Raw genomic sequence first — 16,314 nt, forward strand, 5'->3', positions numbered from 1 at the left:
TGTGCAATTTGTGTTTCAGCATTCAATAGATAATTTAAATTGGGCCACTCTCTCTGAGCATTTCTGAAGGATCTACACGCCTGAGCCTGTGTCGGAACTGCACAAGTATCTCAAAAAAAAAAAGCATTTATGAGCATCTGTGCAAGTCATTTGGAACTCACTGCATCTTAAAAAGGCTCAAAGAAAGTGAAAATACTGTTTTCTAAAGAATGTCGAAAGGTAGGCGTAACAATCACTGAGTGCATAGGAAGATAGCTTGAAAATGCTAACTGGGGGAAAGAACAAAACCAAAATCACCATGATTTAGTTAACCCTCCCTGGGGTTGGGGCTGTTATTTTAAATAACTGAGCAGAGGCTAGTCCACTTTAGCCATTAATCAGATGAATAAACTTTGCAAAAGCAAGAATCAATTGATTGGAACTAAAAAGAAAAGAAGCACTGGATTTACTAAGTTAGTTATACCCTTCAACTGTTTCAGCCAGAACTACAAGAGTACCCTCTTTCTGGTAAATTTTTTTAAAAATACAAGAAATATGTACTTTGGGTGTGCCCTCACTGCCACTGCATTTAGTTCTTTTAACATCTATGTGATCTAACAGACGAGACTTTCATCCACTCTCACGTATTCTCATAAACATGAATTACCTACCCCAAGCAAGGAGCAGCAATTGAAAGCTCTTCCATAATGAAGCAACACCATTTTCAAATGGGTAATAATTGCCTTCCCTCCCCTCTTGGTACAGTTTTCTGCTCTCTCTGTTGTTGAAACTATTTGCTTATTTTTGCAAGACGTGCATAATTTCTGTACTTGGATTTCTGCAATGAAGTTTCTCCCTTAAAGTCACAGACATTCCCTAGCTCTTTCTCACGGACTACAGAAGCAGCAAAAAATTTTGCCTTAAGGTTTTCCACAATATTCTCACCATAAAAGTTAAGTTTACAAACTGCTTAAGCTTAAAAAGCATTTCCACTAAATGACAGCTCTTTACAAACAGTGACAAAGCTTGTTGTGGGGGTTATCATCGGTCAGCATGATATTAAAATCTCTCAGGTTTTCACCTGAATATTTTAAAAAGGAACAATTTCAAGACAATATGAAAAGTCTATGAGCCAACGTAAAGAAATTCAGAATTGCATGTAATGCTGGATTCACTTTCAAGCTGCATCCTCTTGCAACCTTTGGTTTACTATTCAACATTTGTTTTGAATTTATGATTTTGCTTGGTATCAAAGATTGCCTCTTTCTGCCAGCTAAATAGACAGTATCTCCATATTGTATTCATTGACCATCTAAAAAACAAAGCTGAGATAACTTGCTGTGCCTTTTTACTAAGTGCTACTATAACTACTATCCCCAACCTCATCAGAGATCTTGCTTCTGAAGTTCACATGACATGACAATGAAAACATTCAGGATCTGGTTTCAAAAGATACTTTTTACCAGGCTACAAAGCAGGTACGACAAACGTGGACTGCTTTAAGGCTTTTTTGTTGTTTCCGCCCCTCCCTCCCCAGTGGTTGGGTTTTTTGGTTTGTTTGCTAAGTGTTTCAGATTTCAAAACATTTCTTCTGATCTGAAAGGAAAAAGACTATATATTTTTTTTAAATAAAAAAAGGAGTGTCCAGAAAATATGCGCACCTACATTCATTCTCCATCCAGTCAGCACACTCTGCTGGGTATGCAAGACTCAGTTTCAAAACCTCTGTCCTAAGCTAAGCTGTTCCAGATGTGATAGAGCAAGCACTTGACCAGGAGTTTCCCATATTAACAGGAAAAAAGCCTAACTCTCAAAATGTAAAGTTAATATCTGCAATATTTTCTAGACACGTGCTTTTTCTCAGAATTGTATTAGATAATTGGAATGAGCATATTTTGGCTCTACACAAAATCCTGGTGTATGGAAAGGTAGTGGACTACCCCCCAGCCAAACTGTAGATGTAGCTACTCTAGGTTTTTTATTTGATCTTGGGAAAAAACCTAACAAAACAAAACAAAACAAACTACCACCACCACCAAAAAAACCCCCAAAACCCCAAAGTAGGAGAAGATGCTGGTTGTACAATATTTTAAAAAAAGTATCTGCTAATTTTCTTTTTGAGAGCATGTATCCCCCAACAAAATGTGTGGACTGTATCTAAAATTTGGTAGTCTTAGGGTGCCTTATCTAGTATTCCGCAAAGATGAAGTATCTCCAAAACACTGAAAAATCATTGTCAGAGCAGTTCCTTTCAGTCTTACTACCACTGAGTATTAGAACTGATTAACTAACTTTAAAGAGTCAGCACCAGTGCTAGTAGACTGCATAAGGTTCAGATGTCAACCTTCTCTGAATCAAGGAAATCTATATTTATGGTTACAGACAGAGACTGAAACTAGAATAATTTAACGTACTACACCAACAGAATATTACTTCTATGGTGAGACTTTCTAGAGACCAGGTAGATAGAAAGGAAAAGGTCATTTTTATTCTATTCAGAACAGAGACATGATGAGGGGACTTGTGAATTTTTGATTTTTTTTTTTTTAAAGATTAAATAAAAGCAGACTTTCAAAACATAGAAGGTAGCTGTATTTGCCCTTGCCAAGGCAGATCTAGTACATGTTATAGCAAACAGACACCAACCTGAAGTCTAAAAGCTTTAGTTCTGCTCTGCAGCTCTGCTCTAGGACCACAAGGAAGGCATTCTCCCACCTCATCTTTCCAACTCAGAGTTCCCACAGAAGCTGAACAAGACTGATATTCATATCAAGCGGGTCACACACACTTCTTTCTTCCATCACTGGCAGAAAGCAAGTGATTCTAGAAAATTTACAAGAACTTTCAAGATGCAATAGTTGCTCCAACTAAAAGAAGGGAAAAGAAATCCAGCACAGACCCAGACAGCTCAATTTAATGCTGTAAAATTACCTCCAAGGTATTTTAATCAGGCACACTCAGGGTTCTTTACCAAAAAAAGACTTCTGAATGTTATTCTTCCTTTCGTACCTAGGGAACCTGACTGAAACAGATTAAATAAACTTGCACAAGGATGCTCAAAGCCTATGTAATGTCTGATCTGGGTTCTACCTTCTGACTACTACTGCTGAGTCTTAACAACTCCCTCCTTCCTCTGCAAAGCTGCAGGCTTCAGCAAACAAAGCATTCCTTATAGCTAATTGGTATTACATGGAAACTCAACTGCTCTTATTTACAAAACTACAGATTTGTGTCAAGCAAAGCCAATTATGCTTAATGTTTAAACTATTGCAGGTGCTCAATGACATTGTTGCTAGGCAGTAGAAGTGAAATTGCTCTTTTAATGCATCTTGTTCCAACTGGGAGCATGTGTTTTATCATCAGTGCAAACTTAACAGATGGAGATCTTAATCCTCTCCAGCGAGCTTTCTTCACCCTCCCTCACTCAAAGTGGTATCCCATGCATTTAGACTTAACTGAGGTGCTCAGTGAACTGTCTGGGACAGAACTTGTATTTTTTGTATGTGCATACATGTATACAGTATAAAACACACATTTAACCTTTAAAAAAAAAAAACCATCCCAAAACTATATCAGCAATAATCAGCAATACATATGGCTATTCATGGTTAGTAATGACCTCTGCTGAGCACAGCACCTACTCAAATAGTTATAACCAGAGCTGGTAGACAGCACAAAAGCGGCTTCTTTCAAAGTCAAGACTGAATCTACAGAGTCCTTTATACTAATTCCACTGGGTGCTGGGACAAGATTTTGAAAATTTAGGCAGTACTCGAACTACAAAACTGAACTGGGATGTTTCTGGTCACTCCTAACCTCACTTGGGAGGCAACTTTTTCCACAATAAATTTCAAAACTATAATCCTTTATGGTGAGGATTAAAACATGCATGTCTTAGATTTACTTTGTGCAAAGCAACATCAACAGGTGACCTCAAACACAGGCAACCAGATCTGAATGTTTTGCTATCTCCCATGAAAACTGCCATAGGTCAAAAAAATGCTGAACAAAAGAAGGCTATTCTAACATTTTCCAGCTGCTTATTGCATTATTTCATATGCACACGTTTCCTTATTTTTTCTGTCCCCTCATTTTTTTTAATGTATTAAACCAGATGTGAAAAGCAGCTTCTTTCAAAGTCAAGCCCAAACCTATAGAGTCCTTTATACTAATGTCACTGTGTGCTGGTACAAGATCTATAACATTTAGGCAGTGCTCTGAAAGTACAAAGGATTCCATCAGCTTTGTATGGAGTCCCAGATGCTGCAGTTCAAGAAGCATCCCCGTCTGTTGGGTATAACTGCTGAATTGCTCTGTCATAACAGCGAGCATGATTGATAGACTTTTGCATACAGTTTCCTCTGCACCACCAGCTGAAATAAGTCAAAATACAGCAATCAGTACCCCTTTTCTTTTGCCATCCACCCAAAAGGCCAAATTCTTAACTAAATCTGATAGAAAAAGCCTTAGTCTAGCCCATGTGAAGAAGGCAGAGAGTTTTCAGCAGTCATCTATTCATCCCAAAGCCCATTTTAACCCATATCTTCCAGAGTACCTCTTTATGAAAGCTGCCCAGCTGCTTCCTTCTCCATTGCTGAAAGTCTTTCTTGCATGATTGCATGACAGAGAGGTCCTGTCCAGGGAGTTAACTAATCCTATTTTTCTTGCAGAATCATCTTTATCAGACAATTAAACTGCAACGGCTGCATTCTCCTCTCTGCTGTCATCTATTCTCACATTTTGACTTCTGAGAAAAAAAAACCAACAGTCTTAGGAAGTTTGAGGTCATTCAGCCTGAGGATGCACCAGAGGAAACACTTTATCTTAAAATAAAGTTAAGTTTCTTGTTCTCCTTTTCTTGATGTAAATGGTTCCAAACTGCTGTTATTTTTGCAGTTTAAAAAGAAAAAAGAAATTATATCATTAGGCATTAAAAGCATCTCCAGCCCAATTATACTCACTGTCTCAAATCTTAGATTTTACCCTTTTATTAGATAGGTTTTCCTTCTGTGTATAACTCTCAAATGCATTGACAGTGACCACATACCTCTTGTCAGCAGACTCCAGCCAGCATCTTTGCAGCTTTTCTGTGCTAAGACAAAGGTCAAGTCAAGTATTCCGGAATTTCTCACTCTTTCTTTATGGAAAGAAACTAGGAGCCTCTGTGGCTTAAAGTCGGGTTTATTGTGCTACAAATACCATTTAGAAAATAATACCTTACAAATAATACCTTAGAAGCAAATAACTGTCAGGTGGGATGGACAGATTTACTTAAATATGTCAAAATTTGACTGCTTCCCAGTCTCTGGTGTCCTTGGAAATTAGATCCTTCAGCCTTTCGCTGCCTCTCCCTCTTACAGCCCCAGCACCAGCCCAGCTTATGCAGTCACTTTTGGAGAAAGAGGCTGTCTCTTGCTGGCCAGGCAAGAGCCAGGGCAAGGCAAGCAGGCAGCCAGCCTTTCTCCCCTCACACCACTTCTTACAGAGCAAACAGGGAGTTGTACAGTCAGCTCTGCCATGAAGGCATGGCGTCCCGCGCGAGTCAGAAAGCACACCTCTGACATGGATGACCATTTCAGATGAACTTGTGTGAAGATATATTTACTTCTTCCATCTCCACCAGTGCATCCTAGGATCACATTCTCTTCTACCACGAAGGAGGATATTAAACAAGTTCCACAAAAAACTCGCTTCCAGATGGGTACCTCCCCTTTCTAGAATATCTGTTGCCATCTGGGCTTTAACAGGTACCTTAGCCACCTTGTAGCTCTTCTGCTGACCCTGATCTCCATCTTCACAAGTTGTTTCCCATGGGACATATGTCAAATGCTTTACTGAAATCAAGGCAGATCACCTCTACTTTGTTTTGTTTAGAAAATGAATTCTCATTATACAGAGACATTAAGGTAGTCTGGCAAATCTACCTTTGATACATCTGTGTTGCATTTTATTCAATTTTCCTTTTATCTCATGACTTTAAATATTCTTTTTTAATTTAAAAAAAACCCCAAACCTTAAATACTAGTGAGATCAAACTAACAGCTCCTGCCTTCCTTCCTACTTCTTAGATGTATTTACTACATTTTGCTCCCCCTCCCACAATGCACAACCCAAAGTTACAGCATTAAATATGGTTAACGGTGGAGAGATTATTTCCTTTACCAGCTCTTTCATAGTTTCAGCTCACAAATTACCCTCTGTGTCACTTCAGTGCATTATATTCCTTTAATGTAGTTTCTCCTGCAGTAGAGCACTCCTCATATCCAGCAAGCAGTCTGGCTTGACTACCACTTCCAATACAAACATCTTGATATCAAAGTGCTCCTTTAGTTTTTGGGTTTGGTATGTTTCCTTATCACATAAAGACCCCACTTCTATCCTCACTCTTTCTAGTAATACGACATTTAAAAAAAAAAAAAAACCCAAAACGTTAAGTGCTAGATTAGCATCACTCACAAGCCAGTTTGGGGAGTGATTAATACTGTTTAGATCTTTGAAGTGGAATGCATTTTACTAATAATTTTTTCCCCCATTTCCAACTGCATCTACCCTTTCCCAATCTTCTTTTCCTAATTCCCTTCACCACCTTCAACTGGGCTACAATTAGTAATTTTGATGTAAATACATTCTGGTCTCCAGTTCTGCTAGCAATTTTCTGTATATCATCCTTTAGGAATGACAAATCTCTCAGTGCTTCTACCAAATAAAAGACTAGATGCCTCAGCATCATGTTTCATGGGCTTATTACTGGTATATAGTTTCTAGTATATGTTTGGTAGATCTCAAAGCAATTTGCAAAGAAGGTAAGTACGGCTGTGTCCATTTTACTGATGGGGAAACTAAGGTAAAGAAGCAACTTGCTGAAGGCTGGGTTGCCAAGAATAACACACAAGTCTCCCACCTTTGCAAGTAGCAACCAGCCAATACCAGACTGCAAAATTATTTGTAAATAATACCATCACAAAGTAATTTGCTAAACAAATGTATACATGAGTTTATTAATTTTGAACCATTACTAAGTACAAATACATATGGATACCTATCTATTTCCCTATAGAGATTAAAAGCCTCTCTCCATCAACCATGCCAAGCGGTGAGGTCTCATTGTCCTCAACCTGCATTATGACAGTGCAGAATCCTACAATGCCAAATCCTATGACGACTGCTATTTTGTAAACTTAGAAATAACATTATTATTCCTAAGATAATTCATCAATACATTGGCAGTTCCACTTAAGTATGCTAAGTAACTTATAATTAGAAAGCTGGTTGGTAACACAATCAAAATTTAGTCAAAGAAGGGTGAAATTTTATCAGGTTTTCTCCATAGGAGACAAAATGGGAGAACTTTCCAGGACACTATCATAATGCTTGATGGCTTTTTCATGCTTCAGAAGTTTTTCTTCAGGAAGGCTTCCTCTGAATTCATTGGTGTATTCCTGATTCAGATTGTTGTATCTGGGAGGGAGAATAGGGAAGGAAAAATATTAAAATAACCATCCTTTCTGGTATTAGCTTCACCCATTGTTTATTAGGTACTATTTTGCAAGTTACAGTGCCTTCTGAGTTCTGGACTTCTAAGCAGCCAAAAAATAGAATAGTGATATGTGCTCTCCTAGAACCTTTCAGAATGAGAAGTGCCAAATGGGATGCAGGTGTTAATAATAGCTGTACTATGTCATTTTAACAAATTTAAAAAACAAACATGCTTTTTACCTCAGAGAAGTTTTAGTATATTTTTTCTAATTCAGAGCTTTAAAGCATTTCCCCCCACCCCTAAATCAGTGTTTATCTGAATAGTCCTCACCCTTTTTTCTCCCCTCTAGGAGAATCCTTATTCACTACAAAATGAAACAATAACATTTGACCTCAAAAACACATATTTCATGTAGGTTTTGTTTGTCTTATTTAAAAATTACGTACCTGGATTTTGAAGTGAAATACCATTTTGATATAATTTTTTTTTTTTTTTGGAAGACTGGAGGTCAACGCAATTCCCATAAAAATATGTTAATTTGTGGCAAAATTATTTGTTGAGTTCCACCCAATTCTATGGTCACTTTTTGACAACCAAAACCTTTTAGCTTTCAGCAGTAAATGTCACAAGTGGAAATTTCATTTTACAGAAGAATAAAATCCTAGTTTATAAAAGGAAGACAAAGTACATGCAGGAGAAACATTTAAATGTGACCTGAGTCATGATTAGAAAAGAAGAGAAACAAGAACTAGCCACTGGAATAAATGGACACTTGTGTCTCAGGTTACATTGAAATAATTGACAAAATGCTACAGTAATCTTCGGTGCTGCAAAGTTATTGTTATATGTAGTAGAAAAAGCAGTATTTTTCTCAAGAGTTCTAGAAGTACACTGCCCTTGGAAATTTTCTATTATTGCCATTATCAAATCACTACTTCATCAAGGTTTCTGAAGGATTTCCACAGAACTGCAGCCCAATGTCTAAGAGAGAATGCCACTCGCACGTGACCCTTCCCACTCGTGGTGACACAAGCTGCTTCTCTCCCTGTTCTTGACTACGAGATCACTTATAACACTGACAACAGAAAGTTACAGGAGAATACAGGAGAAAGAATACAGGAGGCAAGCCAACTTTCAAGCCACCCTGGATGTAAAAGGGGATTCCAGTTGTAAGTTCCTTGCATTTTACAGGCAATATACAGGTATTAAACCTAGGCTCTATAGGTGGCATAAAATTGCTTCCTGGGTGGGGGCTAACTGAGCAATTCCACCATCTCCAGCAGAAAGTTGCTTTTATTTCATTACCCCGTAGAGTATCAGAAAATATTTCAGGGTTATTCTGTTGAAATCACTGCATACAGCATTAACCAGTAGCGGTCTGCTGTTTTCTTGCAACCCCTTCACCTACTGTCCTATACTAAAAATGTAAGCTCATTGAGACAACAGCAATGTTTTCTATATATTGGTACAAAGCCAACTGCAGTGGAGGTCAGTTCCATGACCAAGATATCTTGGTGCTGTCATCGAAACTCCACGCCAACATGTTTACATCCTTCTGGAAAGGATAGGATGCTCTTCTTTCTTCAAGGCTTTTTTGTATTTATAAGATCCCATAAGTATTTAAGGCTAATTATATCAGTCTTTTTTTTTTTTTTTTTTTTTTTTTTTTTTAACATTACCACGTAATTTTTACTGTGAAATCTGTCTCCTCAAGGCAGATGAAAAATACTAAAATCTGAACCCTGGATGATAACATATGATCTATCACTACCAATTCTTTATTACACACTAGCTTACAGGTTTTGCAAGAATTTCTACCCATATCTACAAATGAAACATCAAGCTTTCATTTTCTCACACATACCTGTGTGCAATGGTCCAGAAGCCCAGGGTGTTCACCATCATTAAGGAAGCCAAGAAGAAGAAGAATCTCTCCAATTTACCTTCATGCAGTAAGTGTGGAAACCAGTTGCCTGGCAAAGCAGACATTTGAAGCAGAATTAGTTTACCTTGCAGGATGACACATGGCTCATATGAAAGACACAAAGATAGCTTTGTGTAAGACACAATCAGGTGCTTTGAACCCCCCCTGTAGCTTTTTATACAGGCTTCATTCTCACAGCGTCTATGTTTTTTTGAGTCTAGAGTGTGCTTTGCTCCTGCTTTGCAGACAGGCAATAGAGATCTAGAGAAACTAAAGAATTTTCCTAACAAATCTGAAGTGTACTGGAAAGCCTAACTTTGCACAGCTACTACTGTAATGATTGGGCCATCTTTCCTCTATATTATCTTGTGCACATAGCTAAATGAATGTCAAATGTGAAAATTTTAGGACGAGCTAGAATTAATGTGCTCTGTAGAAATCCTTATTCACATCTCTCATGCTTTTAATAGGCCCTTCTTAAGGAAAAAAAAAAAAAGGCAAAAAAAGCATTTGTTCAGTGCCTTGGATGGTGCTCCATTACCAAGATGCTACCTGACATTTTACTTTACCTTTCTTTACAGCTGCCTTTAGTTGTGAGTCTGCAATGTGTCCTTGTCTCGCACATGGCATTTATTTGCATGAATCAGACCTTTTTCTACCAAGGCTTTTGGCAACAGTGTCTCAGACATTTTGGCAGCTTAAACTCCATTCAGCAGAGGACGGTACCACCTATATACACCCAGAGTCTTCCCTGCCTGTATTCTTGTGTGCTTTAGTTTGCAACTGCATTGCCTTCAATGTTGCCCATTGCAACTAGTCTGCAAACAAGCGGAGGTGGTAAATAACTAAGGAAATCAAGATGGTTAAAAAGAAAGCCAGCCCCAGTCAGTCTGCATTTGAAGACAATCAGTACCTGAAGTAGGATAATCAACTACAACAAAAACATAGAACCAAGGTCAAAAAGAAGTTACAGCAGGTACAGAATATCAGAGAGAGCTCTACAGTGCTGTAATGACCTTTTATGTTATTTGGGAATACAGGATATTTATTGCCTTTGAAGAAGAAAGAGAGACTGTCTTCATTAGCAAGTGGTGAAGTGCAATAGGAGCAAATACAGAGCATGAAACAGCTGGTGCTGAGAATGTGATGTCCACATCATACACAGCTCAGGGGGGTTCACATCAGACCAGTTCCCACCAACAGCTGGAACACATCAGTATTTTTTTGGTTTAGTTCCATCCAAAAGGAATGCAGGTTTTTTTGTGCTCCAAGGTCACTCTGTGATGCAAATCAGACACGATCAGGAGATTCAGATCAAAAAGTGCACTCCTGATCTGAACTAAAACACTAGCATCAACGTGCCCAAAGTCACCTTTCTTTCCTCCCTCAAACTCTGCTATCACATCCTACCCATCTAAATAGAGTGGCTATTCACCTCTTAAACGACCTAAAAGAGAGAGGAGGAAAACCAGCCTTCTTTGCCATAGCAAACCTGATAGCCTTAACAGATCTTTTGGCCACTAATGCCATCTTTAGCCATCCAATGCCATTCTTAGCTTGTCAAAATTTTCTAATTAGAAAGAGCAGTTCCACAGCCCAGAAGAGCCAGCAGTCAAAGGTTTACACCCCAGCTCCCCACATACATATATTCACATTTTTATCTTTCCTCCACATCTTAGAGTTGTGAACACATTTCTTTTCAATAGCAGTTACCTTTAGCTCTCCCGGGATTAACAGAGAACAACTGCCATCAGTGCAGCAGTTTTCCCTTACTCCTCCACAGTTTGCTCCCTGCCACGTTACCTTTCTGCCTGTCACAGAGCAGCACCACCTCACCTCTGCGTGTGCGGCTCCTTTTGTAGCATTATCTCAGAGCCAGTTTTAAAATGTATCATTTAACATTGTCAGTTGACTGAGCTCCTAGGTGCTATAACTTCATTTTAGTAGCTTATAAACTTTTACTGTCATAATTCACAATCAGGTAGTTTTTCATTTCACATCCCCCAGTGGCCAATAGAAGTCACGGAGAGAGCGCGTGTATCTGATGAAAGAGAAAGCACGCATGGGGTTCGGCGCTACAGCTTGTCAAAGCGGAGTTCACACTGTCTGCTAGGTTATTTACATTGGCTAGGCTAACTATATGAGCAGCAGGAGCTTCCTAATGGAACGGCATTTACAATGGAACCTGAACAGAAAATATGTACTTAAAAATAGTACTGAATGATTAAAAAAAAAAAAAGGAGGAATTTAGCAGCTTCTAAGAGAACAGAGTAAAATGGACCTTTGAAACTGTCTTAATGCTAGCAAAGGCACCATATTGAAGTGTTGAAAGTGGGAATGGTTGGTTTTATCAGGGCGGGAGAGCAGCCCAGCAAGCAGGAGATCTGGGTTCTGCCCCCACTTCAACACCAGCCTCCTCCTTGGTCTGGGTCAAAGATGATTGCTCTGTCTCCTCTCTGCTTCTTTTAGTAATTGCCAGTGTTTAAATGGTGAGACCAGAATAACAACACAAAGCCTTTCGAAAATCCTGTATTACAAATGAGCAACAGCATAGGCAGGGCCAAAATGAGACTGGGCACGGTAAGACTCCAGCTCCCATAGCTCGCTCTCTAGTTTACTGCTCTATCCAAAGCAAGAGGTAGGAGCAGAGCTTTCTTTTCCTTTCAGTGAGGGGCAACAAGGTCTGTCAGGGGTGCCTTTCTCTACAGAGAAACAGGGGTGGCAGCAGTCCTGAAGATATCCAGACTCTTATCCTACTATCAATACTCATTTTCATCTGTGGGTACAGCAAAAATCAATTTAACCGTTTCCTATTTTTGCCCAAAAATATTTACTTCTCTTTTTTTTTTTTTTTCTTTTTCTTTTTAAAAGGAAGTTGGTTTTCCATGGAAGAGGAGATAGGCCTGGACTACATTTTCTTCTACTTCCATTCACTGCACAGAGAATCCTCTGCTGGCAGGAAGCCTTGGGAGAACATCCTTCGGTATTAAAACGTCAGCCATGTGTTTCAGGCAGCAAAACTCCCTTTAGATGCTTTCAACCCTTACCCCACTGAAACCTTCCCCAAGCAGTCTGCAGACTCCAGCTCTTCCACTAACTGGGTTCGGGGTTCACACTTTCAGGATTTTACTCTCAGCTGTAAACGTCAGGAATTTATTGGGCCAGTTTGCAGGTTTTTGCTGGAGTAAGACGCCCTGTGCACTCCTGTGTTTGAAGAGTCCAGCACTTTTTCATCCTTGAATCGGCATGCAATATGCTAAGAAGTCACTCTCCCCCAAAAGACACTGCCTTTGGGTTCTGTCAATCCTTTACTTTTCTATGGAGATTGCCAACAGAAGTGCCAATTACAAGGTTGGCTTGTCACATAGATAATTGCTCACTGGGAATTAACTTTCTGCAACAAGCTCCTGATTTCCATTTTTATTCCAACAATGGAAATACTTTGTAGCATGAATCACCACAGAGAATCAGAAGTTTCCTTTAGCTGCATATATTTTAAAGAGCCTTTTCTTATTGGTTAGAGGTGAATCAGTTATGCATTTCATGGCAAATTTAGAACAAATTAGAAGATTAAGTCTAGGCAGAGTCAGTTCCTCAAGCCTGCTACACAATACGTTGTTGAAATAAAGTGCCAGCTAAACTTTCACTGACATTTTGCAGTCCTATTGATTTTGCATCAAAAATGCTCAGGTAGTACAAGAAGGAGGAATATTATACAACACCAAAAGAAAACACCTGATCCTACCAACACAGGCAGGAAAGTCAGTGAAGCAGGGATTAGGGCATGGACAAAGACACTTTCCTGTGCTGCTTCTGGTGGACGACCGAGAGTGACAACTGCTGGCAATACTAGCCATGAAAGAAGATATGGAGAGGGCTGTAAGCCAAACTTTGACATATACTAGTGCACACAAGGTATCTGGTACTATGATGGCACCCTTGGAGTTCTCAAGGGATTCACAACAAAGCCTAAAGTTGCACAGGAAGACATTCAGTTTGTTTACTGAATAACACCATCGTATTTTAGTATTGGGAAAACACAGAAGACAAAGCGAAACAGTCACATGCCAGAAGTTAGTCTATTCTGTATGATTTCTGCATTTTTACAGCTATCCTGCAACCTAGACTATGATTATAGAAAAATTTAATTCATATCTTAGAAAAGGATTGTATCGCCTTCCATCATTTCATCAAGTTAGTGGGCATATATTTAGTGTTTAATCATATCCAAATTAAAGTCTCAGTCTGCCTCTAATCCTTATTAGCTAAGTAGGCATCAGTGGACACCACCATCTGGACTGCAAGAAATATCCTTTAGCTTTATCATCTTTGGTATTTAGAATCACACAAGGCTCCAAACTGAAAAAAAAAAAAAAAAAAAAGCCCACAAAAAACCCCCTGTTCTCTAAATACAAGCAGGAAAACTGTGTCTGGGGCAGTTTCCTTCCACTGACCTTTTTTTTTTTTTCTTCTTTCTTACATATTTATATTAATATTTTTAGAGAAATGTATTCTGAAATGATTGGCATAGGAGGACAGGTTTTGTCTTGCATCTTCTTCCGTTAAAATGTTAGGAGAGGTAAGAGATCCAAAAGAAAGCAGTTTCCCAGCTTGTACTGAAAATATCACTGTCACCCGTCATCTGTTTGCACTCGTCAGATTTTTAAAAAAGTCTTATTTTATCATATTCACACCATCCTCCATAGATGCGTTAAAAATGATTAATGCAGCTTTGACTGTGACTGATATCTGATCAACTTTGCCAATAAAAACCCAAATAAAATGCTAAACTAGTGACATGAAATAGGATATAAAAAAATGTTTGAATTTTGTCAACACCCTCTGTGCTTCAGCACTTCAAAATACACACTAGAGGATCTACTTCACTGCATCCTGAATTGCTTCATGGCAAACATGGTCTCATTGCTTAGAGATGAGAGAAACAGAGATAGCCTTGGCTCAGGTTTTAGTGAAACAAGAATCATGGGACAAGACAAAAGCACCCATGGCCCAAGAGTCACACACTAAGCCTTGTTAAATCTTATAAAACCATTGCATAAACAGTATCATCTTCTTCCAGCAAACCAGAAATAACTTTGGTCTTCCAATATAAATAAATTAGTTCATCTTTGGTGAAAAAAAGTGAAAAAGTTCCAGTTGATTTGCTTTACCCCCAGTTCCATAAATTGTCTAGATACAGAATGTTTTACAAGCTCTTTAAACAGAGCTAAAAAAAATACCAAATGTGAGTAATGAGAGCTTAATTTCTGTCATTTGACCTTAATTTGACCTAAGAGAGGTCACAGTTTTATTCTCTGAAGCGCTGTCATCTTTAGAAGGTTCAATAGGTAGCCGTTAGGTTTTATAAATTAAAAAAAAATTGTTTTGCTGATCCTAAGCTTTTCAGCACAAGCACCAAAGAACACCATAAGAAGCACAATGGAAGAGTTTGGAAAAAATACAGATGGAAGAAGAGAATTTTGTATATAACTTTTCCTATCAAACTAGGAGAAAAATAACCCAAGGCTAAATACCTCCTTGGTTTTGTTATAGTCTATACCTGGCTCCAGAAGCCTGATCCCAAGCCTACTTTGATTTATGAGTCAGAAGGAAAAAAAGTCTGGCTGGGATGAGTAGAGGAATACTCTAAGTCTTCAGTCTGAAGCATTACAACACAAATGAAGATACAGGAATATCCCCATTATTTACAAGTTGTGAATTGCATGAATTGTGGTAACTTGGAATAATTAATCTCATTTAAGCAGGGAACACTGGGAAAGAGATACCCGGTGAGATTCCACTTATTTTTAGAAATAAAATGTGAGAGCCCAATAATATGTTGTTTACATACTAATAGGGAAAGTAATCTCTAACACTTCTAACTAGAACGACAGAGCAAACATTAAACATTTTCCACCATATTTTCTCTAAAGCTTTTCAAGTTTTGCAGAGGACTTCCCTTATTTAGGGGCTTATTCAGTCTCATTACAGCACCTTAATCTGAATACAGACTGTCACTGAATCTCTTGGAAATTTAAGAGTGACTTTTGCTCAGGATAATGGTGCAGTCAATTCCATCTACAAGAACTGAAGGTCTGACAAAGTTAAGTAAAGACATAAGTTACATCTTGTTTTTCAAAGCTAAGTAGAGAAGTTTGCTACACAACTTCATAAAAAAAGTGAGGAGTATTTTAGCCAGGAAATTTTACAGTTTGCTCAAAAATCTTGAGCAAAAAGGGTTAGAACATGACAACTGCAGCCTGTGGAGAATTTGAAGAGTTCAGGCTTTTTGGTCCCAGCCAGGATAAGAATCTGAAGGCTCTGATAAAACAGTATTTCTGGCAAGAAATTAATATTTTCTTTTTTGAGTCAATTAAATGTTTTCATCCAGACTTACAGAAAAAGAATAAAATCACCTTGATATCAAATTAGACAAAATTCTACTGAATTGCAAACCAAATGCAAAAATTGATTTCCTCTATGGCTTTGTATAAAAATATTCTATAAAGGAATAAATTACATATATAGTGGCACAACATAGTCAAAATGTTTTGATGCTGACATTATGCTTAATTATTTTATAAATATTTAATTATACCCAAAGTCAAATTGCAGTAAAATATGTCCATTTTAGTAAAACAAAATATTTCAACCTTATCAAAATTAATAATTTCCATACTGGGGGGGGGGCGGGGGGCAGAAAAAAAAGACAGCAACACAGTCTTTCTTGAACTGTCAGTTCATTGAATCCATATTACCCAATGAAAACAAAAAAAATCTATTCCACTGGGAGACATTCCAGGAGTTCTGCTCTCCACACTGGATGCCTTGGTACTTTACAGTTCTTTGCCTGATTAATTCGGGTAAGCATTCCTGGTTTTTACCCATCTCTAGGTGATGCTTTCATACCTCGTAATAAAATTTTAATTGAATT

At 38.2% G+C, this 16,314-nt stretch overlaps 1 protein-coding gene across 1 annotated transcript in view; it reads right to left on the reverse strand.

The window, feature by feature from the left end:
• Nucleotides 1-7,292: 7,292 nt before the first annotated feature.
• The window catches only part of SLC15A5 (solute carrier family 15 member 5), a 33,744-nt gene continuing 24,722 nt past the window's right edge, over nucleotides 7,293-16,314 (reverse strand). Inside the window, exons 8-9 of the mRNA XM_059817240.1 lie at nucleotides 9,321-9,429; nucleotides 7,293-7,437 (exon numbers count right to left, since the gene is read on the reverse strand). Of these exons, the coding sequence (XP_059673223.1) occupies nucleotides 7,293-7,437; nucleotides 9,321-9,429 (254 nt within the window). The remainder of the gene's footprint in view (nucleotides 7,438-9,320; nucleotides 9,430-16,314) is intronic.

This window comes from Gavia stellata, chromosome 4 (assembly GCF_030936135.1).
Source record: "Gavia stellata isolate bGavSte3 chromosome 4, bGavSte3.hap2, whole genome shotgun sequence".
Taxonomy (NCBI): Eukaryota; Metazoa; Chordata; class Aves; order Gaviiformes; family Gaviidae; genus Gavia; species Gavia stellata.